General features: G+C 36.5%; 1 protein-coding gene across 1 annotated transcript in view; it reads right to left on the bottom strand.

Moving 5' to 3' along the window:
- Nucleotides 1–2,470: 2,470 nt before the first annotated feature.
- The window catches only part of IL13RA1 (interleukin 13 receptor subunit alpha 1), a 74,653-nt gene continuing 51,776 nt past the window's right edge, over nt 2,471–25,347 (bottom strand). The window contains exons 10-11 of the mRNA XM_088794732.1: nt 23,977–24,061; nt 2,471–5,076 (exon numbers count right to left, since the gene is read on the bottom strand). Coding sequence (XP_088650858.1) covers nt 4,984–5,076; nt 23,977–24,061 — 178 coding nt within the window. The 3' untranslated portion in view covers nt 2,471–4,983. The remainder of the gene's footprint in view (nt 5,077–23,976; nt 24,062–25,347) is intronic.

Raw genomic sequence — 25,347 nt, 5'->3', positions numbered from 1 at the left:
AGGGAGTCCTTTGTGGAGTTATTGTTGTTCAATTAGTTGTAAATTACAGGGGAGCTTTACAGAGGCTCACCTCATGCCACCATTTTGATGACATCAATCCCCAATTCCTTTTATTGAAGGGACTACTCTGGTTATTTTTGGCAGTTGCTGCTAATAGCTATTTACTTCCTGTAGTAAGCGTAGGAGATAACTATAAACATACTTTCTTGATATGTCAAACAGAAGTCATCTTAATTTTTGATGGATGTCGGAATAGAACTAATCTAGTACAACTGTCTCATTTACAGAGGAGAACACTGATGCCCAGGTAGAGGAAGGGACCTGCTCATGGTATTGCTACAATGCATGTAAAAGATCCTTACTTCCAGATTAGCTCCACAATTTATGGCCACTGATATGAGCCTTGGATGCGATGAAAAATTGCTAAGTTTAACATCTTCATTATATAAATGGGAAAGAGGATACAGACAAGAAATACCTACCCAAAGTCATCTGGAACTCATTAATTCGAATCTATGTTTTCTTTTTCCTGAACAAAGTAGCCTCCCCCTGACTAACCACCTGACACCGTGTTTCCCCGGAAATAAGACCTAGCCAGACAATCAGCTCTAATGCATCTTTTGGAGCAAAAATTAATATAAGAGTCGGTCTTATTTTAGTATAAGACCGAGTCTTATATAATAACATAATATAATATAATATAATTAATATAATTAATGTAATGTAATATAATATAATATAATATAATATAATATAATATAATATAATATAATACCGGGTCTTATATAAGACCCAGGGTCTTATATATTAATTTTTGCTCCAAAAGACGCATTAGAGCTGATTGTCCGGCTAGGTATTATTTTCAGGCAAACTGGGTACTAAGCCGAATCTTATTCACTTCTAAATTCCTGGTACCTAGCACATTGCCTGGCACATAGATGAATAAATGAATCTTAAGACAGTGTAAAAAGCTCACTTAACAATTAAATAATTTAAATCCTCAGTCTTCCAGATGATAAGGAATTTGGCAATAATGTGAAATGTTTCCTCTTTAGGTAGTTGCCTCCTTAGGACAAATATATACATCACTGGCTGTATTACATAAGCTGTAAAGTTGGGCTAATTTGTTTTCCAATTCTGTCTCAGTCACTTACTAGCTGTGTGATCTTGCACACATAAATCAATCATTTTATGCCTGCTTCTTCATCTATAAAATGAATATAATAATGCAACCTATCTCATGGGACTCATGTGGGGATTTAGTGAAATAATACATTTAACTTGTCATATAGTAGCCACTCAATAACTATTAATTTTCTCTTTTTATATAATAGTCTACCTGAAAAATGTTGAAAACTAGCAGTGAGATATTTTCCTATTGTTAATGGTAAACTAAAAGTGTGGCCATTAAGAAAGAGAGTTAAAGACCAAAGAACTGTCAGGAAGAAATCATCTTGGAGATTGATATCGAAAATAGCTAACATATCCAAATATCAGTAAAACGCCTCCCTTGCTTAAACTAAAAGTATGCCATGATTTACCTACAGTATTTATATATATACATACACACACACACATATATGTGTGTGTATGTATATATATATATATATATATATATATATATATATATATATATATATATATATATATATATGGCTTGATATAATCATTAGGGTTTAAAAGAAAAGAGATTCTGGAAATCAATGTGCTTATTAGATCATTCTGGCTCCGTTCCCACTGAGATAAAGTGAACGTGTTTGTGGCTACAGGAATTTGTGTTCCATCGGTCTCAGATATACAATCTCAAGGGTCTTCAGTAAAATGTTTTCTGTCATAATATTCAGTGTGTTGATATATTAAGAATAAAAAGGAAGTTTTTTATTAAAAATAAAACAAAACTATACTCATACTTACCTGGAGGTAGATTTCCAGAATTTTCTTGGATCATTCTAGATAGTTAACAGGAGTTACCTGACCAAGAGTAGCACCCACTACCCACACCCTAGGGTTTGGATCCTGTGAAGATTCAGAGTAAGTAACAAATGTGGTCTGGCTATAGACCTACTCCTAGAGCTTAACACAAATGAGAAAAAACCCTCTGTGACATTCAAATCACGTTGCTGTAGTTATAGAAAATATGAAACTGCATCACCATCTCTATTGAGAATTTATTTTCTTAGTCTCAAATCTGAACTGATAATGTGATTAATTTGTAACTAGGGGTCCCCCTTCATGTATACCATGACAGTTTCCTTAAGTATATTACACTAGTTTAAGCCTAGTTATTAGAAAGGACCAGTTCTCCATTTCCCTTAATTATCATAGCTATACTTTATCAAATACTTATGTTGCTTTAGGTACTGCTTGCAAAGGCTGTACTAATATTAAACTAAGTGCATGCACTTATCAGAAAACAGCCACAATGAGAACAGCAGGGAAGCTTATAATAAATGATTGCCAGATAAAACAATTCTCTTAGAATTTTTCACATTTATTCTTTTAATTCCAATTTTTTCTGCCACCCACTCCTCACAACACTTTCCCCAAAATAAAACCCAAAGAAAACATTTGGGTGACATACAAAAAGACAAAATTTATTTTACTGAAGCTTTCCTATAAGAAGTTAAACAAAATGATCCCTAGGTGAAGGCATTACCAAAAAAGTTCTTAAACATTGTTTCACATATCCCTTTAGTGCCCAGATGAAGAAAACACTTAATCGAAATTAAAGAATAAGCATGGACATTCTTACAGTAGGTTTGCTTAGGTATGTGTAGAAAAAAAATCCATATGGATTAGACATAAAACAGTAAATGGACCTACTAGTTTCCTATAGGTGATGAGAATCCCACTGATTAAAGTCTCCAAGAGTTCCCAGCACCCTGGGGATCACTTTTCAGCAATTATGAAACTGCCATAGTTACTCCCATAACTCACTGTCCCCTTTTCCCTTAACTATTTTACTGCTAAAAGAGGAGGATGGAAACAAAATACAATTTCCCCACTCCCAGGCTGCATGTTAGCATCAGTAGTTCTTGGGTAAACAGAATATCAAAGCACCCCGCACCAATTACCATCTAAATAGGGTAACAGAAAAAATGCCCTTGGGTGAGGCATTTAGGTGTTTTGCTTCCCAGAATTATAAAACACCTGGCTAGGAAGTAATCTCGTTCCTACAAATGAAAACCAAATATTCTTTTTACAGAACAGTAGAACAAAGTGGAACATCCACTATGCCTGTCTCCCAGCCTCAATCTGACCTCAAAACTAAAAGCACAGGGAGGCAACACCTTGACATCTATCTACCCTAGCTCTGAACCCCAATTTTCTCAGAAAAACTTGGGCACAGTGCTCCTCCTCTGCAGTGCTAACAGGTTGCCACTTTTGCTCAAACCTGTGAAGAGCAGGGATCTCTGATCTCCCTCCCTTTATGAGCAGGAACTGCAAGTAGCACCATCTTATTTAATACAAATGGGTGAATGTTTGCAGAACTGGTGATACAAATTTCTCAAGTTCCTACCAGTAATCTGAGTCTATGTGTGTAAGAAAAACACTGGGGTGGAGGTGGGACATCTCATTGCCATACTTCTTTCAATTTGGAGGAAGTAGGAGTAGAGGGAATATATATGTCGTGGGGATACGTGAGGATAGAACCCTAACATATGCAAAAAAAAAAAAAAGGGGCATACAAACACTGGACCTTTGGATGCTGGTTATCAATATAAGACACAAAACCTACTAATAACTATTTGTGGCAGTAAGGGAAAAGAAGAAAAAATACAACTGTTCTTTTTATCAAGCAAATAGCAAAGTTCTAAGTAAAGATAATATCTCCTTTCTGTTTAGAAAATATGTAGTTATAGTAAATGCTGAAAATATTCAAACAAATCTTCAAACTTCACATAGAAGTTACAAAATATACAAGAATTTGTCATCATTTCTCAGTCTACTCACACTTTACCTGAGATGCTAATCACTCCCTGCTCCTCTAGATGCTCTGAGCAGATTTATACTCTAATATCTAACGAAAGGTGAAAGAATACAATGAGGGAGAACTTAAAAGGGGAAACTGGTGTGGGAATTGGGGAGATGAAAGGTCTGAAAAATGACTGGTGGAGAAAAATAAAGTGGTGAGAACTGAGGAGTCCCAACCAGACTGTGGACACCTGGAGGGAGTCTGCCTCACACGTGGGGGGACCCCCAGCACAATTTGGACACATAGTAAATACTTGACCTGAGTAGCACAGGTAAAGAAAAAACAATGCATCACTAGAGACTGCCGTGGTTCAAACTCTAATATCCAATAAGTCATTCTGTCTCTGCTGCCCTTAAAAGACTGCAATGGCTTTGAAAGGTCTTGGTAAAAGAAGTTGCCTCTGCCTTTGCTGTAGTTGTCATTATCATAGCCAACTCTGCTGTTCTGGGCCTTTCAAAGCAGAGGGAAATGCTGATGAAGGGATGAGGATTCGGACTCTGAAGTTTTAATAGCCACAAACATTACTTAATGGCATGTCGAACAGAGAACAGATTTTGTCAATTTTGTTTGTTAGGTGTTCTCTGTGACACAAGTTTGGCATGAGCATTTGCACCCAAAATGAGTTCCCCCACAAATAAAATTTGTTGGTACTGTTTGACATAAAGAATACAAAGCAGGCATAGATCGCTCAGGAAGTTGTCACAACTCTTGATAAGATTAACTCTACTGTGATCATCACTTTTTTCTTTGTCCCCTAGTTCGAAGCTTTCAAAAAAGACATCTGCTTTTATAATTCAATGGGAATGACTCCACTCACTTCTCCAAAGGGCCCATTATTTTTGTTTTTTTGGCACATGACTCAACATAAAGACGTTTGGCTCTTTGAGCTGCTTGTTTTTAAATGCTCCAGTAGTTTCCGTTTCCATTTAACAAGTTACCAGTTAACAAATGGAGAATGGGATGAGTCTTCACAAGGTCACATTGAAGGTTAAGATAAATTATCCCCATCACTGAGAGGCTCTCTTCAGGTTTTCTATCAGCACTATAGAGTCAGTTTCTTCTTTGGTTTGTTTCTCATAGATGTCATATTTCTTCCAGTGCTGGAAGAAAGGAAAAAACACATACACAATGACTTTTCTAAATAATGTTCTTTCCCTGAGTACTCACAGCCAATGCTTATTTTTAGGATTGCGTGCATGGAGCCATGAGTATATGTTTCCTGTTATGTTTTTATTTTTTGACCTAAGAATCTTCATGTATTTGAACAACTAATGAAACAAAAGAATCAGGAATTAACTTTAAAGAGAGAAAAAGCATGGGATTGTTATGTGACATTTAATGGCTATCTTAAGAGAGAAACAAATTTGGACATCTCCAAAATTGAAAACAGAGTCTTTGGAAGAAAAATAAAAGAGTTGTATACTTTTTTTTACCTTTATTTTCTCACCACTCAAATTTGACCATTGCTTGGGAGATATATAATAGGTTCAAAAAGTCAACTAGCATCTGAATGGCAACATAAAATGTCCCAAAAGTCTTAGTGCAGTTAAGACTTTTGAAAGACCTTGTATTAACAATTTCATATAACACCATTTGCTAGTACAGGGAATTATGCATATGTTAAGCCCATCTTGAACTCTTATAGTGAAACCCAATATCTTGGTCCTTGCCTTCTTATAAATCAAGGAAAAGGGTAAAACCTTAGCTCAGTCCCCTCATCTGTAAAATAAAAGTTGTTAGACTAAATCAGAGGTTGGCAAATTATGGTCTAAAGACCAAACCAGCAGGCTGCCTGGTTTTGTAAATAAAGTTTTACTGGAACACAGCCATGCCCACTTGTTACTGTACTGTCTATGGCTGCTTTCATGCAACAACAGCAGAGTTGAACTGACAAATTGCTTACTAAACCAAAACTATTTATAGATGGTCCTCTGGATCTGTGGGTTTCACATTTACGGATTCAACCAACCACAGATCAAAGGCAGTATTTTTTATCTGAGGTTGGGAATCCATGGATGTGTAAGGCCAATTGTATGCATTGTTCTAAACCATCTTATATAAGGGACTTAAGCATTCCCGGAGTTTGGTATCCACGGAGGGCACTGGAACCAATCCCCCATGGACACAGTGCTATCTGGCCATTTCCAAAAAAGTTTGCCAACTCCTGCACTAGATTATTTCTAAACTCCCTTTCTGCTCTTCTGTTTTATGGTTCTATAAGCCTAGGAAAGGAAATGGAAAGAAAGAAAACATAAGCAAGAGCAACAATGGATATTCAGCCACTTTAGGTTGACTAACTGGAGATGGACTGAGCAAATCAGGAGCATCCAGTCTTATAAAGCCTATGGAAAGATGAGTTGTGAAACACTGCTTAAAACATCCAAATAATTCTAAATAAATTACTTAATTCTGATTCTCCTAGCAGAATGGCTAAAATAATAAATACTGACAATTCTAAGTGCTTCCAGGGATACAGGGTAACTGGATCTCTCATATATTGTTGGAGGAAACAAAATAGTACAGTCACTATGGAAAACAGTTAGACCGTTTCTTATAAAACAAAACATATGCTTACCGACTGACCCAGAAATCCCACTCCCATGTATTTACACAACAGAAAAATATCCACACAAAGACCTCTACATAAATGTTTATAGCAGCTTTATTCCTAAAAGCCAAAAACTGGAGATAAGCTCAAAGTTCTTGAATAAATGCACGGTTAAATAAACCACGGTACAGCCATATCATAGAATATTGCTCATCAATAAAAATAAATGAACTATTGATATATGCAACATGGATACCTCTTAAATGCATATGCTAAGAAAGAAGGCAGACTTAAAAACTCTGTGTACTTATAATTCCATTTATATGGCATTCTGGAAAAGGCAAAACTTTACAGACAGAAAACAGATCAGCGATTGCAAGGGTATAGGGTCAGGGGGTAGGAGTTGACTGCAGAGGGGCACAAGGGAACTTTATAGAGAATGATGGAAATGTTCTGTATCTTGATTGAAGTGGTGGCTATAAAACTGCATACATTTGCTAAAACTCTTCTAACTATGCACTTAAAAACAGTAAATTTTACTGAATGTAAATCAAACCAAGAAACCTGATATTAAAAATGAGAAATGCAGATTTCTAATAAAAAAATATCTGAAAAAATTACATAACTTTAAAATAATGCTTCATTCAAGAAATTTCACTAGGACAACTGGCTTAGCATTTGAAGAATAAAGTTAAGCCATACCTCACAGCTTACATGGATAAATTCCCTATGGATAAAAGACTGAAATCTAAAATACAAAATCACACAAGTAATAGGAAAATATATTGGGCAACACTTATATAAATCTGAGGTAGGAAAGCACTTTCTACACATAAAAAAAATTAAGGAAGATTTATTTTTTAAAAAAGAAAAAAGATTTGTACATCATTAATCACCTTAAATACAATACAAAAGCAAACACAGATGACAAGCCAAAGGATTAATATCTGATATATAAAAAGAGTTTTATAAACCACCAAGGAAAAGATGAATATTGCAGGGAAAGCATGGACAATGAACAAGAAATGCACAAAAGAATTAATTCAAGCCAATGAACATATGAAAAAATACAAAAGTTGATATGTAAAAACAAAACAAGATGCCCTTTCCTCATTTATCAAATTGGCAATAATTTTTAAAATTAGATACATTCACACAAAAGCATGGTAAAACAACCATTCAGACAGATTACTGGTACGTATATAAATTGGTACAACCTAATTGTAATCTATGCTTCTTCTGAAATGTTTCTATGTGTTCCAGGGCCCCATTGCCTTAATATGAAAGAATCACACCTTACATATGTAACCAGAGTGTTTAATTCAACAGCATATATTATATTTTTTTATACATCTGTAAAACAGAGCTACCTCATTTTCTTTAACCTCTGCATAATATTTCATTGCATGAATGCATGATAACTTATTTAACCAGTATCATTAATAGATATTTAACCTCTAGATCCTTTCCGGATGACAATTTCTCAATATCAATAAAACAGTTTAAAATGTATATATTCTCCTTTGATCCAGCAATCTTACTTGTAACAATCTATCCCAAGAAAATAATAAAATATATATGATAATATTAGCTATGAAACGATATCTATAGAATTGACGTCATCAAAATGGCGGCGTGAGGTGAGCCTCTATAAAGCTCCCCTGGAATTTATGCCTAATCGAAAAACAATGACTCCACAAAGGACTCCCTGCACAGCAGACAGGCAAGACGAAGAGGCCGACTACTGAATTCAACTAAAGGTGGGGGAATCGCAGGAGCAGGGGAGAAGGGAAGGGAGAAGTGCAGAGACGGAGCCGCACAGGAGCAGGACGCAGACCTAGCTCAGTGCTCCGAGCACGCTGCATCCCAGAACTACCGCAGCTGCAGGAGAGGGAAAAACTCGGACTGCTAGGGCTCCACTTATGGCCCACAGGGTTGAGGGGGCAGCATGTAACACGGCTGAACCCAACGCTCACGGCAGAAACCTCGGAGAAAAGATTGAGGGAAGAAGGCTTAAAATGGTGGTTTAAGCCCTCACTGCTGAGCAGAGAACACAAGCCTTAGGCACTGAGACTAGCCACCCCCTCCCTACCCTCCCAGAGCTCGGCCGGCTCCCACCTGCCCTGTGCTAGAAGCCTAACAGTAGCAGTATCAGATCAAAAGAACAAAATATTTGCTATTCTGAGAACTGGGGAACGCAGACACAGATTCACAGCCCAACTAGTTCCAGCAAAGAGGAGGCAGCTGTGTAAGCAGGACCTGCTGTGCTGGTGGTCACCACCATTGCTCTGGGCCACCTCTCACACCTCACCTCGCCCCTGGCACCAACTATCTGGGCAGATCCCTGCAGGAGTACACAGAACTGCTGAAACATACAGGCTCTGAAAATGGTGCAGGAAGACCTTTGGAATTTCAAAAACTCTCCACATACCCACACGGACACTGCGCCCTGTGACCCAGGCAAACTATTAACAGAGGAGAAGCCCGTATACCAAGGGATCCCCCCATTGTGTGAGAAGCTGGAATAGTGCAGAGAAAACATAGCACTACCGTCTGTGATGAGAAAAAAAAGGCTGCAGTTGGAGAGAAAATGAAACATTCTACCAACAAGTACTGGAAAACGAAAGACCTCTTCCTATCAACCCGTTGCAGAAGCCCCTCCTGTAGACGTCTAGGAAGAGAAACAATAAATCAGTCATTGCCATGAATAACCAAGGCAACAAGACAGGTCACAAAGAAAGTAAAAAGTCTCCAGAAAAGGAACTTAAAGATATGGAAATATGTGACTTAAATGACAGAGAATTCAAGATGGCAGTTCTTAAAAAACTCAATGATATGCAAGAAAACACAGAAAGGCAGTTTAATGAACTCAGAAACACAATCAAAGAACAACATGAGCAATTTACGAAAGAGATTGAAATTTTCAAAAAGAATCAAATAGAATTTCTGGAGATTAAGGACTCAATAGAAGAAATTAAGAAAGAAATAAGCAGCTTAGGTAATAGAGTTGACTAGATGGAGGAAACAATGAGTGACATTGAAGATAGAAACCTGAAAATTACACAGATGGAAGAAGAAAGAGACTTGAGACTTAAAAGCAATGAAAGAACTCTACAAGAACTTTCTGACTCCATCAGAAAGAGCAATATAAGAATAATGGGCATACCAGAAAGAGAAGAAAGAGAGAAGGGAACAGACAATATATTCAAACAAATTGTCGATGAGAACTTCCCAAACTTGTGGACAGAATTGGATCCTCGAATCCAAGAAGCAAATAGAACACCTAGTTACCTCAATCCCAACAGGCCTTCTCCAAGGCACATTGTATTGAAGCTGTCTAAAATCAACAACAAAGAAAGAATCCTCAAGGCAGCCAGGGAAAAGAAGACGGTAACCTACAAAGGAAAGCCCATTAGATTGTCATCAGATTTTTCAGCAGAAACTCTATAAGCCAGGAAGGAGTGAAACCAAATATTCAAACTATTGAAAGAAAGAAATGAGGAGCCAAGAATAATATACCGAGTAAAGATATCCTTTAGAGATGAAGGAGGAATAAAGACCTTTCCAGACATGCAGAAGCTGAGGGAATTTTCTAATACAAAACCTGCACTACAAGAAATACTAAAGGAGGCTATTCGACCACCATCAACAGGGACAATTTGTGGCAACCAAAACATAAAAAGGAAGAGAGTAAAGGTCTGAACCGGAATATGGGAATGGAGAAGAAAGCGTGCTGAAGAAAATGGAATACTCTAAATATCAAACTTTCTTTAACATAAACTTAAGGGTAACCACTCAAAAAAAATCCAGAACTGAAATACATATTGTAATAAAAGAAGAAACAGAGGGAAACATCATAGAACACCACCACACAGAAATAATACACAACAACAAAGAGGTAAAGAAACAATGGAGACACAGCCTTACCAGACAACTAAAGACAGAATAACAGGAAATCCTCACATATCAATAATCACCCTAAATGCAAATGGACTGAACTCACCAATAAAAAGGCACAGAGTTGAAGACTTGATCAAAAAACTAAACCCAACCATATGCTGTCTCCAAGAGACACATCTCAGCTACAAGGGCAAGCATAGACTCAAAGTGAAAAGGTGGAAATTGACACTCCAAGCAAATGGTACCCAGAGAAAATCAGGTGTAGCCATAATGATATCAGATGAAACAGACTTCAGGGTGAAAAAGATAACAAGAGACAAATATGGACATTTCATAACGGTGAAGGGAACTATACAACAAGAAGACATAACAGTCATCAATATTTATGCCCCCAATCAGGGAGCACCGAAATATACCAAGCAACTACTAACAGAACTAAAGGGAGAAACTCACCAAAACACAATTATACTAGGGGAATTAAATACATCATTGACAGCTATGGATAGACCATCCAAACAGAAAATAAATAACAAAATAGCAGCCCTAAATGACACATTAGTTGAAATGGACATCATTCACATACATAGAGCATTTCATCCTAAAACATCAGACTATATAATCTTTTCTAGTGCACACAGAACATTCTCAAGGATAGACCATATATTGGGACATAAAATCAGCCACAGCAAATTTAAGAAGATTGATATCATACCAGGCATATTCTCTGATCACAAGGCTTTGAAATTAGATATCAACTGCAAAAAGGAAGCAGTAAAACACACAAATACATGGAGATTAAACAACATACTTTTAAAGAACGACCGGGTAAAAGAAGAAATTAGAGAAGAGATCAAAAGATCCATAGAAACAAATGACAATGAAAATACATCCTACCAAAATTTCTGGGATGCCGCGAAAGCAGTTTTAAGAGGGAAATTTATATCATTACAGGCCTATCTCAAGAAATAAGAAAACTCCCAAATAAATAACCTCATGTTACACCTTAAAGAACTAGAAAAAGAAGAACAAGTGAAACCCATGTCAGCTGAAGAAAGGAAATAACAAAAATCAGAGTAGAACTAAATGACATAGAGAACAAAAAGACAATAGAAAAAAATTAATGTGACAAAGAGCTGGTTCTTTGAAAAGATTAACAAAATTGACAAACCCATGGGTACACTCACTAAGATAAAAAGAGAGAAGACACTAGTTAACAAAATCAGAAACGAAAAAGGGGAAGTTACTCGGACACCACAGAAATACAAAGGATCATCCAAGAATACTATGAAGGACTATATGCCACCAAATTCAATAACCTAGAAGAAATGGACAAGTTCTCTAGAAACATATAGCCTTCCAAGGCTGAATCACAAAGAACTGGAAAATCTAAACAGTCTGATCACCAGTAACAAAATTGAATCAGTCATCCAAAACCTTCCCAAAAGCAAAAGTCCGGGACCGGATGGCTTCAATGGTGAATTCTACCAAACCTTCTAAGAGGATCTAACACCAACCCTGCTCAAACTCTTCCAAAAAAACTGCAGAAGAGGCAGTACTCCCTAACTCATTTTATGAGGCCAACATTACCCTGATACCAAAACCTGGTAAGGACAGCACAAAAAAAGAAAACTACAGACCAATATCTCTGCTGAATACGGATGCAAAACTCCTAAAGAAAATTCTAGCTAATCAAATACAACAATGCATTAGAAAGATTATTCATCACGACCAAGTGGGATTCATCCCCAGGGCAAAAGGATGGTTCAACATCCGCAAATCCATCAATGTGATATATCACATAAACAAAATAAAGGACAAAAATCATATCATTATATCAATTGATGCAGAAAAAGCATTTGACAAGATGTAACATCCATTTATGATTAAAACACTTATTAAAATGGGTATAGAAGGAAAATACCTTAACATCTTAAAGGCCATATATGACAAGCCCTCTGCTAATCTCATAATTAATGGTGAAAAACTGAAGCCCTTTGCTCTACGTTCAGGAACACGACAGGGCTGTCCCCTATCACCTCTGCTTTTCAACATAGTGTTGAAAGTCCTTGCCAGAGCAATCAGGCAAGAGAAAGAAATAAAAGGCATCCAAATAGGGAACGAAGAAGTTAAATTATCTCTCTTTGCAGATGACATGATGGTATATATGTTTAGAAAACCCTAAAGACTCCACCAAAAAGTTATTAGAAACACTCAACGAATACAGTCAAGTTGCTGGCTACAAAATCAGTGTACAAAAGTCCACTGCATTCCTATATACTAACAATGAAATCTCAGAAAAAGAAACACACAAAAAATTCCTGTTGCAATTGCAACAAAAGAATAAAATACCTAGGAATAAACTTAACCAAGGACATGAAAGACCTATATGCTGAAAACTACAAGACATTTTTGAAAGAAATTGAAGAAGACACATAGAAATGGAAAGACATTCCGTCCTCATGGATTGGAAGAATCAACAAACTTAAAATGGCCATATTACCCAAAGCAATATGCAGATTTAATGCAATCCCCATCAAAATCCCAATGGCATTTTTTAAAAGAAATAGAACACAGAATCATCAGATTTGTTTAGAACCACAAAAGATCCCGAATAACCAAAGCAATCTTTAAAAAAAAAGAACAATACTGGAGGTATCACACTCCCTGACTTTAGCTTATACTACAGGGCTACAATAATCAAAACAGCATGGTATTGGCAGAAAATCAGACACATAGACCAATGGAATAGAATTGAGAACCCAGAAATAAAACCACATAAATATGGACAGATAAGTTTTGACAAAGAAGCTAAAAACATACAATGGAGGAAAGGCAGTCTCTTCAATAAATAGTGCTGGGAGAATTGGACAGCCTCGTGCAAAAGAATGAAACTGGACTGCTATCTGTCACCATGTACCACAATTAATTTAAAATGGATCAAAGACTTAAGCATAAGACCTGACACAATAAACTGCATAGAAGAAAACATAGGTACTAAACTTATGGACCTTGTGTTCAAAGAGCATTTTATGAATTTGACTCCAAAGGGAAGGGAAGTAAAATCTAAAATAAACGAATGGGACTATATGAAACTTAAAAGCTTCTGCACAGCAAAAGAAACCATCGACAAAATAAAGAGGCCACCAACTGGAGAAGATTTTTGCAAACAGTGCCTCAGAGAAGGGGCTAATATCCAAAATATACAAGAAACTCATGAAACTCAACAACAGAAAAACAAACAACCCAACTGAAAAATGGGGAGACGACCTGAAGAGACATTTCTCCACAGAGGACATACAAATGGCAAATAGACATATGAAAAAATGCTCAACATCACTAATCATCAGAGAAATGCAAATCAAAACCACAATGAGATATCACCTCACCCCAGTCAGAATGGCTATCATCAACAAGACAAATAGGAACAAGTGTTGGAGAGGCTGTGGAAAAAAAGGAACCCTCATACACTGTTGGTGGGAATGCAGACTGGTGCAGCCGTTATGGAAGGCAGTGTGAAGGTTCCTCAAAAAATTACGAATATACCCAGAATTACCCATCTGACCCAGCAATCCCTCTCCTGGGTATCTACCCAAAAAATCTGAAAACATTTATACATAAAGACACGTGTGCTCCAATGTTCATTGCAGCTTTATTTACGGTGGCCAAGACATGGAAACAACCAAAATGTCCTTTGATAGATGGATACAGAAGTTGTGGTATATATACACAATGGAATAGTATTCGGCAGTAAGAAAAGATGATATAGGAACATTTTTGACAATATCGATGGATCTTGAGAGTGTAATGCTGAGCGAAATAAGTCAGACAGTTAAAGCAGAGAATCACGTGATTTCACTGATATGTGGTATATGAACCAAAAACAACAAAAGAACAAGACAAACAAATGAGAAAGAAAAACTCATAGGCACAGACAATAGTTTAGTGGTTACCAGAGGGGAAGGGGGGTGGGGGGTGGGAGATGAGGGTAAGGGGGATCAAATATATGGTGATGGAAGGAGAACTGACTCTGGGTGGTGAACACACAACGGGATTTATAGATGATGTAATACAGAATTGTACTCCTGAAATCTATGTAATTTTACTAACAATTTTCACCCCGATGAATTTAAAAAAAAAAAAGAAATGATATCTATAATAACAAAACTTAGAATTTATTTATCTAAATGCCCAATAATAGAATTTTGGTTAAGTATATTATGACATATTTACATAAAGGAATAATAATAGGAATTTGGTTAAGTATATTATGACATATTTACATAAAGGAATACTATTTATTATTATCCCAAGAAAATTATATATGCTAATATTAGCTATGAAATGATATCTATAATAATGAAACTTAGAATGTATTTATCTAAATGCCCAATAATAGGAATTTGGTTAAGTACATTATGACATATTTACTTAAAAGGAATACTATTTAGCCATTATAAAGCATATTCTATAACCAGGGTTGGCCAACTTTTTCTGTAAATGGCCAGATAATAAATATTTTCAGCTTTGAGGGCCATATACTGTCTGTTCCAATTACTCAACTCTGCTTTTGTAGCATGAAAGCAGCCTTAGATAATACATAAATGAATAGGCGTGGCTATGTTCCAACAAAACTTTACTTACGGACATTGAAATTTGAATTTCATATACTTTTAATATGCCGTGACAGAGTCTTCTTCTTTAGATTTTGTTCAATTATTTTAAAACATGAAGATCATTCTTAGCTTGTGGGTTGTACACAAACAAGTGGCAGGTGGGATTTGACCTGTGTCTATCATTTACAGAGACATCCTGGGAGGAAGGCTCTGGTTGGCAGCATGTTTTTTTCAATCTCCCCAAATACCACCATAAAAACCACAAGTAGGGAAGGCAAGTAGGAAAGCAAAACCGAAATCCATGGACACAATGTAGAACAAAATCAAATGAAAATGATTCCCCGGGGCCGGCCCAGTGGCTCAGGCGGTTAGAGCTCCGTGCTCCTAACTCCGAAGGCTGCCGGTTCGATTCTCACATGGGCCAGTGAGCTCTCAACCACAGGGTTGCCGGTTCAACTCCTCGACTCCCACAAGGGATGATGGGCAGCACCCCTTGCAACTAAATTGAACACAGCACCTTGAGCTGAGCTGCCGCTGAGCTCCCAGATGGCTCAGTTGGTTGGAGCGTGGGCTCTCAACCACAAGATTGCCGGTTCGATTCTCGCAAGGGATGGTGGGCTGTGCCCCCTGCAACTAGCAACGGCAACAGGACCTGGAGCTGAGCTGCGCCCTCCACAGCTAAGACTGAAAGGACAACAACTTGAAGCTGAACGGCACCCTCCACAATTAAGACTGAAAGGACAACAACTTGACTTGGAAAAAAGCCCTGGAAGTACACACTGTTGCCCAATAAAGTCCTGTTCCCCTTCCCCAATAAAATTTTAAAAGAAAAAAAAAGAAAATGATTCCCCCATAAACCCTGAAATCTGAGTGGATGGTGACAAATTAGAGATAGCTACAAGAGCAAAATGGTATCAGCTATGGAAGAGTCTGCAGTGAGAATCACCAAGTTATCTGTGAGATCTGAGAACTAAAATAATTCACTCAAACCTCAGCAAGCTAATTTATGAACAACTGACACTAGCAGGGGTTTGCACTTTCAAAGAGTGACTGAGTGCAAGGAGTCAATTGTACAGCCGGGAGCCGCCTGGGCCACGTGAACTCTCAAAACCATCCAAAACTCCCTTCCAGGGCGAAGTCTCACTCTGAGGAGAAACTGGTGGGAACGGACTCCACACTGGCCAGGAAAGGGACAAGAGAGACAAAATAGAACATCCAGATAAAAGTAGAAGAGATAGAAAGGAATTAACTATAATTTTGAACAATTCTCAAAAACAATAGAAGATGGAACTCTATAGCCATGACATTAGGGGGGAAAAAAAAAACCTATCCTAAATCAAGCCTCCTTCTAAAACTTCAGGTAAATTAATTTCACGTAAAAATAAGCAACAGAATAATATACTTAGAGAATTAAAACATGCCAGAAAGATACATCTACAAAAAAAATGATGAAAATTAAAATATAATATTTCAAAACTAGCTAAAATATATTAAGAAAGAGTTATATGATATTAAAAATGTACATGATATGGAAGACTATAAAATTCAGAGTAAGAACAACTCAGAAATGACAGAATAAAACTCAGGGAAGAATTAGAAGAAAACAATCATTTCAGAAATAAAGACAAAGCTAATTGGAACACAGGAGTAAATAAACACAACAGATAATACCTTAAGAGAAACAGGTGAAAAGGAAGCTTTTTTAATCAAAAAGAAATTGAAGGTGGATGAAAATTATCAAGAGGATGTGATAAACATCGAAGACAGGCAAAGAAAACAAGGGGACATAGCTAACGTGCATAAGTGAAGAAGTTTTTACTGAAATTAGAAAAAAAAAAGATCTGCAATTACATACTGAAAGGGCACACCATATACCTTGGAAAATCAACCCAGAATGACCAACAATAGCAAGTCATATTTTAGTAAAATGATTGGACTTTGAAGAAAAAAATCATCTTTTGAAAACACCAAGTGTTTTAATACAGAAAGAAAATTATATTGTCAGCTGACTTTGACAACATTTTATGACAGGGGAAAATGGATGACATATTTATTATACCCAAGGCAAGACCATGTGAGCCTTGGATTTTATATTTAGCTAAAATGATTTTCAATTATTAATGTAGCAAACTCCATCAACGTGTAAATAATTTGGGAAATACTGGTCCCATGAATCCTTCCTGAGAAAACTTTTAGAGCTTCAAACCACCAAAATGACTGGAGAGACATAAAGACCAGTAGTGAGCATAGAATATATACACACACAGAATTAAGACTAAATGAGGGCTAAAAGGGAGACAATATAGTATATAATGTCCTTATGCACTGACAATATAGATACTGGACAACTTTAAAAATGGAGAGAAGAGGGAGAACACATGGAAAAATTGCTCTTTTCAATAATCATTAAAAATTATTTTATAATTTGTCAAAAGTTCAGAAATTCCTTCAGTTTCACCTATTTCCCATCTGTTAAGTTCAAATAAAATAAAATATGAGCATTTTATTAAAACATATTATGTAGTATGACTGGTTAAAAGTGTGGAGTGGAGAATCAGGATGCCTGGCTTCAGATCCCAGCTCTGATAGTTAAGTTTGGATCCTAGCTCTGCTATGTACTAGCAGGTATAGCCTTGAGCAAGTTACACATAATCCCTCTGGTACCTCATTTTCTTCATCTGTGTAATGAAGATAATTCTGCAGGATGGGGACATATTAATTAGGGAAGTAAGTGCTTAGAAAAGTGTCTGATAATAGTAAAAGTTCAGTAAGTATGAACTATTACTGTTGTTATTGCTATTATATTATTCCATTTACCAATAAAAGTATTTCCATTTCTCTATGTTGTTTACATAACATTAAATATGGTTATGTTTGGGTGATAGGATTAAGTGTGATTTTATTTTTCTCTTTTGATTATCTGTAGTGCTAATTTCTCTACAATAAATATGTATTGCTTTTAAAAGAAAACATTTTAATTTTTTTAAATGTACCCTGAACATTACACTTTCATTGTTTTCTGGTCATAGACCCAATGCTTAGCTATGTTGGACAGGAAAAAAGCAATCTGTTTTAATGAGGTGAACACTGCAGCAGAAATGGCTTCTAAGTATACATTTATTTTTTCAGTTGCCTTTTTTCATTTCTGAAACTTGAATTACTCTCATATCCACCCATCATGTGCATCATGACCTTTTTCTGAGTGCTGGTTCTATGACTATGGCCATGTAAGGTAAAAGGAACAAATGGAAAGGCTCTGACCTACTCTTCAATTTTGTGAGTTTTAAGTCAGTGTAATTTTAAAATCACTTGTAGAAAAAAACAAACCCACAAAATTACCAGTCCATAATTCAATTTTCATACTGCCAATTTTTTAAACAAGGTAATCAACAACAGAATAATGGCCAAGGATGAAAAACATCATAGATGGAAAATAGTGTTCAGGAGGCTAACACAAGTGGCTTTTTAGTTGTTAGTCATCTAATCAGAGAAAAACAGAGTGTTATACAGGCTTTTGTGTTTTCAAGAAATAAACAAATTTCATAGTATAATGAAACATACAGCTTCAATTTAAGAGTACTTTCAAGATCTGGTTATTTCCCATAGGAATTTTCTATAGGAGTGAAGTGGCTTTCATGCACCTGAATGCCACACAAAACATTGGCCTTTTGTACACAAGTCAACCGATTGTATTCCCCAGTCTTCTTCAGACCAACATTCACAATAGAAAGTTGTACAATATGAATTGTAGGTCCCCCATGCCTTCATCACTGCAGCTTCAAAAATAACTAGTTGAATGTGATGTGGAGGGGACTAATTTGGTACCACCTGAGGCGGTTAATAATCCAACTCTTCACTTTAAAAACTGATAATTAAAGGGAAAGAATTAAACATGTATCCTGCCTTTCTAGCAGAAACTGAATTTCAGAACAACCAAAGAAGTTAGTTGATGACTGAAAGCAGTGCTTTATATTAAAGTGCCAGCTTATAAATGTAGATTAAATGTAGAAAAAAACCATCATTCCACAGCCTTTAATGAAATTAGTGATTCAAGCAAGGATACCAACTGGCATAAAAAGCATTAGCTGAACAGTTGTCAGGGTGCTAACATAATACCACACAGATTATCTTCAAATGGCAAGGGGGGAAAAAGTGTAGCTGGCAGGAGGGGATATGCTATTACCACCTTAAATTCAGTGGTCAATCTTAGCCTCACTAACAGTGGGACAACTGGGTATTATCTGCCTCTTGACAACTGAGACAGTTGGAAAAATTTAAATATGGACTGAGCATTAGGGGATATTAAGAAATGAATAATTTTTAAAGTATGATCATGCTATTTTTGCCATATAGGAAAGCATTGTTAGTTTTTAAGGAGATATACTGAAGTAAAAAAACATCAGCAATATTTGGAAGTCAACTCCAAGTTAAAAAGCTGCTTTCCAATCAGGAATGCAAAACTGGCACAGTACTGAAAATATAATTGGCTTCCAAGAAGCAGGGGAAGAATAGATAATTTTTTGTGGATGAAAGAAGAAACACAGATGCAAAGGAGGAACAATTCCCTGTGTGCACCTCCCCCCCCACCCCAATATGGCCAGCAGCCCAATTAGTCACAAAGAAAAGGCAAACAGCAAAGCAACAGAAAGAAATGCTGTTGGCCAAAATGTTACTACAGCGATGAACAAAACATTGTCAAAACACTAGAAACCTTAAGGAAAACTATACAGATGATTAAATTTATTTGTGGACACACCTAAATGAGCTTTTTAAAGAAATATTACTGACGGTTCAGTGTGGAAGAAGAAAGTGTTTAGAAAGGGCACGGATTATTTCTTTGTATTATGAATCAGTAACTTGGGCTACAATGGGTTCTAGTTCAGGTTCTGCAATTTGAGTATACTAGCTCTCGAGAAATTTCTCTGTGGTCCCCAAAGTCCCCATCTCTCAAATGAGGGAGTAGGACTAGAATCTAAAGTTCTGAAAATTTATAATATTAAGAAATATAAATTAACTTTGCTAAACTCCACCTCACTAGATGATCTCTAGGGCCATGTTCATTCTACAATTCGACGATTCTAGAAGTAAAACGTTAGTCTTCCTGCTGCATACACAGTTGAATTTGGGAGATGCGCTGCCGTGTAGAGAAAGGGGATTGTTCATTTGGTTAAAAAGAAAACATGAAAATTTGTTCTATTATCCTTTCCCCTGTCTGGCATTTTTGTTATACTTTTAGTTTGAAACACTGATTTTATTTAATGGTCTGCAACCATCACAAAAACTTCGTATGCTTTTAGTGGTCCATTTTGTCAGTGTATCCGCCTCACTAAATTATAGAATTATCTGACTCATTGGGACAACATATTATCCTCCAGACAGCAAATTGAAAAAAAAAAAGCAATTTTCCCATCTCTGAGAAAGATAATTGATCTGATTTTGCTGTTAGTGTTACCATCATTCACTTTATTACTCAGGCTTGATACCCTGAAATTATTTTTTACTCTCTCCACCTTTCATCAGCCACACAGTCACCAAGTCTAATGAGTTTCCTTTAATAATGTCTCTTGCGTCAATTTCCTCTGCTACCACCCAAGTTCAAGTCCCTATTATCTAATTCTCAGACCTAGATGACTACAATATTCTCTTTTTCCTTAATGACTTGTATAGGGTTTCTTTTTATCATAAAAGTAATATATTCTCATTATAGGCAATTTGGAAATTTCAGAAAGGTAGAGGGAGAATGATATCAATTATCCACAATCCTTCTGCCCAAGAGATTGTCATTTTGATCCACTTCCTGCCACTCATTGTTCTATGTATATATTCATTCTTTTTTAAAAAAAATTAGGATTGTAATATACTACACATTTGTGATGTTTCTTACTTTTATATCAAGAATATTTTGCTATGACAGTAAATGTTTTGAAAACCTAACTTTTTAAAACTAATTTTCGATTGTTGATGTTTCATTGGTTTCTAATTTTTCATGTTAGAAACAAATGCAGCATTGACCATCCTTGTGCCATTATTGGATTATTTCTTTAAAATAGATTCCTAAAAGTATAATTAAGATCAAAGATTCTTGTTACATTTTACCAAGTTGCTCTCCAGCAAGGATATATCCCATTTTAAAGCCCCCCCAGTAGTGCATGAAAAGTGCCAGTTCCCTGTCCACTTGTAAATACTGAATATTATCACTTTTTTAAAACATATTAGGCTGGAAATTTATATCTCATCAATACTTTGGTTGGCATGTCTTGTGTATATTAGTGAGTCCAAATATGTTTTCACAGGTATTGGGCATTTGTATCACGGCACTTTGGCCTTATTCTGCTAAAGGGGTAGCAAATTCAAACGCCTTCCAGGAGTCTGCATGTTAGGTCAACGTGTGAAACCACAGTGGCAATTGGGAATGGTAGGGCCTGAAATGAATTGGAGAGTATGTGCCCTGCTTAAGACTTCAAATTGAAAAATTTTAAACATACCATGCTGGCAAAACAAAACATCTTTGGGGCAAATTCAGGACTAGGTTCCCAGTTTGCTACCATGCCAGTGCCTCCGTTCTCTAATCCATTCCCTCCAAGCTGCTATCAGAATGATATTCCTAATACCTTCCCATAAAAGGCCAGCCATAATGTGACTCCCCACATCTTTTTCTCAGAACTCCCCTGTCCCAACCTTCTACTTTTGTCATACAGAACTCTTTGGAGGGGGCAAAGTTCTTGAGGATAAGCATTCTATCTTACAAGAGGCAAAGAGAGAACTCGGGATCAGACAGTTCTGGGTCAAATCCCACCTACCTACCTACTAGCTGTGTGACTTCAGTCAAGTTACTTAACCTCACTGAGGTTGCATTTCCTCATCTGTAAAATGGTACTAACAGCAGCTATAGTGCAGGATTCAATAAGGGACTATCAGCAAAGCACTTAGTACAATGCCTGGCACATAGTAGACTTTTAATAGCGGGTTAGAGTTGTTGTTAAGTACTTGCACAATTCCCAACCTCCAGGATCTATCACAGTAGCTGGTGAAATGAAGAAAGAGATAGTAGTAATCCTAAGGCAAATATCTATATGATTTTCAAACTCAGGTCCACAGACTATCATGCCAGGATAGGAATCACCTGTGGGCTCCTGTTAAATATGCAGACTCCTGGGCCGCATCCTAGAACTGCCGAATCAGAATTTCTGGAGCTAGATATAGCCCAGGATTCTACATTTGTACAAGCATTCCAATTGATTGTGACTCAACTAAAGTTAAAGAACTACTGGTTGCCATATTCACCTCAGTTACAGTGTACTATCTCCTTCTCACGTAGCTGACTTCTGCCTAGTTGTGCCCTATCCCCCAGGGTCTGGCAGATACCCACTGTCTGTGACCATGACTTGGTGAAAAAATGATCCATATGAATCATTATAAGAATTGTTTGGGGCCTAAAGATAAATAGAAAGTAGTATTAATAGTAATACTAATCACTAACACTTAACATGTTTCCCTGAAAATAAGACCTAGCCGGATCATCAGCTCTAATGCGTCTCATGCAGCAAAAATTAATATAAGACCCAGTCTTATTTTACTATAATGTAAGACCAGGTATAATATAATATAATATAATATAATATAATATAATATAATATAATATAATATAATATAATATAATACCGGGACTTAAATTAATTTTTGCTCCAAAAGATGCATTGGAGCTGATGGTTCGGCTAGGTCTTATTTTTGGGGAAACATGATACTAAACACCTATAATATGCCAGGCACGCTAAGCAGTTTTTATGTATTAAATGAATTTAATCCACATAACAACACTATGAGACACATGCTATCATTACCTGCAGTTAACAAATGGGAAAACTGAGGCACAGAGAGGTTAAGAAAGTTACTGAGGTCAAATAGATGGTAAATGACACAACAGAAATCTGAATCCAGACAGTCTGACTCCAGAGCCCAGGCTATTATCTACTATGCTGAACTACTTCCCTAAATTAACTGTCCTATGCCTGTTATTACTAATTTAAGACATATACAATAATACTGGTATTCATTTTCATTTAATGTCTTTATTATTTTATGAGTGAATGTATCTATCAGGGAAACTTCAAATTCCTTTGTTCCCACAAAGTCTTAGGTTTTCCAACCACAAATTCTAGCATGAGAGTCTGCAGCAAGCTAACTATAACAGTTGGGGTGGGTTTATTTTACTTCCATGAATTCAGAGGCCAGCTTTCCAGGCAATAACATGAACAAAATCTATTGCTATAGTTACCCTTCTCTTTTTGTTTCCCCAAATCAAGTTGTAAAAGTTATCCAAGAGTCAGAAGCCCTGCCTATTAGGTTATTTTCATAAAGCAGACTCCTCCCCTGCATGTTTGCATCAAATTATGTTCCCTACCCCAGAGAGAGAATGAAGCCCAGCGATACAAGATGGACGAAGTTCTTAAAAGCTATGCTTGGCCTGAAATACAACATTTTCAATCAGCACTTCTTTAATCTTTTAGATAAAATGTAGTTTCAAAGAACCAATTTTGAAATGAAATTCTGACATATGTTACAACATGGATGAACCTTGAAAACATTGAAAACATTAGGCTAAGTGAAAGCAGCCAAACACAAAAAGATACATATTGTAGGATTCCACTTATAATTAAGATTCTCTCTAAATAGGCAAATTCAGCGAGACAGAAAATAGAACAGAGATTACCAGAGGCTGGGGAGAACGGGGAGTTATTGTTTCTGTTCAGAATGATGAAAACTTTCTAGAAATAGTGATGATATTTGCACATTATAAATGTACTTAATGCCATTGAACTATACACTTAAAATGGTTTAAATGGTAAATATTATGTTATGTATATTTTACCAAGCTTTTTATAAATTCCAAAGCCTCCAAAAAAACAATTTTTTTTTAGTCTCACAGAGTCAGTGCTTACCAGGGTATCATCATTCTGGTCTCCAAACATTTCTTTAAAAATCTTGCCAGGATCAGGAATTGGAGGGAATATAATGATCTTGAGCCTTTAAGAAAACAGACATTTTTAATCAAATCTTCCACCCAATAGGAACATCCCACTTAAATACAGCCATATTAAAAGGAGGCTTGAACAAGAGACATGGTACAATAAGTCATCTTTAGTGACAGCAGTTATGAAGAAATTTCTAAAACAAGCTGAAAAATCGATGTCCAAAGAGCATCAAGTCTGTGTGGAGCAAAAGGGCCATCAGGACAAGTAGGCCACTTACACACTTTCATTTAAAAAAATGTTTCCAGCTTTATTGAGATATACTTGACAAATAAAATTGTATGCATTTGAGGTATACAATGTGATGATTTGCTATGAATATATCGTGAAATGATCACCACAATCAAGCTAATTAACACATCCATCACCTCACATAATTATGACTGTGTGTGTGATACCCTTCATTTAAACAATAATAATGCTTTAGTTATCACAGACCAGATGGGAGCCTACTGTTTGTAATTTTGAAAAAAATAATCTGAGAACAGGGTACATTCCTCTTTTATTTTGCTTTATTTTTCTTACTTCTCTCCTCTATTTTTGCATCTTATAGAACCCTTTGGTGGACCTACCTCATCTCCTAGGTCTCTACACATTGGTGTGCTCCGGGGTTCAGCCTTTTGTCCTCTTTATCTCACACACTTAATGAGCGATCTCTTCCTTTTTTGGAGCTTTAAATCCATTTACATGCTGAGGACTCCCAAAATTCTATCTCCAGCCCAGACCTCTCCCTTAAACTCCAGATTCATGTATACAACTACCCATTCACATCTCTACTTGAACATCTAACAGGAGTCTCAAGCTTATCATGTTCAAAACTGAAGTTCTCACCTTTACACAAAAATCTGTTCTCCTCAGTCTCCCCCAACCTCAGTAAATGATCCCAGCATTCACTCAATTGCTGAAGCCAAAAATCTAAGAGTTATCTTTGAATCCTCAATTTCCCCCACACCTCCACAGAGAAGCAACTATCTGCTAGTGCTATCAATTCTATCTTCAAAATATATCTCACACAGACTACTTCTTACTACCTCCACTGCCAACCACCTAGCCTAGGCCACTCTCATCTTCTACCACCCACCCACCCCCAGATACTGTACTGCCTCATAAACTAATGTACTTATTTCCATTCTTGCCCATTCTTCACTCAGCAACCACAATGATCTTTCATGATCATAAATCAGATTCTGTCCCTCCCCTGCTTAAAACCCTCCATCATGCTTAGGATAAAAATCTCCATTCCTTGCCATAGCCTACATGATCTGATCCTGCTAACCTCTC

This window comes from Rhinolophus sinicus, chromosome 18 (genome assembly GCF_057876585.1).
Source record: "Rhinolophus sinicus isolate RSI-liver-muscle chromosome 18, RSI-T2T, whole genome shotgun sequence".
In the NCBI taxonomy this organism is placed as follows: Eukaryota; Metazoa; Chordata; class Mammalia; order Chiroptera; family Rhinolophidae; genus Rhinolophus; species Rhinolophus sinicus.
Note: the sequence above shows the minus strand (reverse complement) of the source record. Positions and strands in the feature narration are given on the sequence as shown.